The 934-nt window shown below is 59.4% G+C and overlaps 1 protein-coding gene across 1 annotated transcript; it reads right to left on the bottom strand.

The window, feature by feature from the left end:
• Positions 1 to 6: 6 nt before the first annotated feature.
• Positions 7 to 886, bottom strand: GUITHDRAFT_113525 (hypothetical protein; the record flags this gene model as incomplete). The annotated part of the gene is made up of 7 exons (XM_005827416.1): positions 7 to 36; positions 71 to 316; positions 363 to 421; positions 479 to 566; positions 623 to 650; positions 700 to 769; positions 829 to 886. 7 exons carry the CDS (start codon positions 884 to 886, stop codon positions 7 to 9), a joined length of 579 nt encoding a protein of 192 aa, XP_005827473.1.
• Positions 887 to 934: the final 48 nt, after the last annotated feature.

Genomic DNA, 934 nt, shown 5'->3' on the forward strand with positions numbered 1-934 from the left:
CCTTCTTCATCTTCTGCTCTTCTTCTTCCCCTTCCCCTGTAGCAATCCTGACGGTACGTGCGGTCTGCACCTTGGACCCCTCCGTCCTCCTCTTCCCCTGCCTCGAGGGGCCCAGGGCAGCGGCAGCAGCAGCATGCGAGGACTTCGAGCTCGCCTGCTCCTGCCTTCTCAGCACATCCTCCAGCAGCTCGCCCAGTGCCTGAACATCCACTGGCCCAGCTGCCTCTCCGTCCTCAGCTGCTCCCTCCCATCCTCCTCCTCCTCCTTGCTCCCCAGCATGAAAATCGAGAGCTTCAGCGATGAGCGACATGAGCTTCTGGCTCAACCATCAGCTGGGGTTGAGCAAGAGAAAATTCCCTCACCTCTCGCGCTCCCTCCCCGCCCGCAGCTCCTCCCCCTGTCCCCTTGGAAGTCTGTCCAGCTGCAATCAAGCATCAGGACCCCTCAAGCTCCCCAGCGAACCCCGCAAACTTCTCACAGGTCAGAGAGGGGGATGCTCGAGAGTTGAGGACTCGGTTAGTGGACGAGACCCGCTCCTCCTCCATGGCAGCGGCAGCAGTCTCGGCCTGTCGTGCAAGTCAATCTCCTCCTTCCTCCTTCCTCCTTACTCCTTCCTCCTTACTCGATACCCCCTTCTCGTTCCAGTTCCCCTGACGTCGGATGTTAACGCGGGGGAACAATTTCAGAATGAGCCATCACCTGGCACGCTTCGATCCAGTTGCTGTACAAATCGGCTTGAACTGGGTGCTTGATGCGTTCATGTGGGACCCTGATAGCAGAACCAGCAACGGCGCCAAGAGAGACCGAGAGATCTCCACAACTACACACCAGTCAACGACCATGCCCACGCTGCGTTGCTGCTGGCATCATCCTGCACTGACCCCATGGGTTCGCTCCAGTCCAGGAGCTTTATCGCTGGACCGTGCGCGTTCCA

The sequence above is a fragment of the Guillardia theta genome (genome assembly GCF_000315625.1).
Source record: "Guillardia theta CCMP2712 unplaced genomic scaffold GUITHscaffold_67, whole genome shotgun sequence".
In the NCBI taxonomy this organism is placed as follows: domain Eukaryota; class Cryptophyceae; order Pyrenomonadales; family Geminigeraceae; genus Guillardia; species Guillardia theta.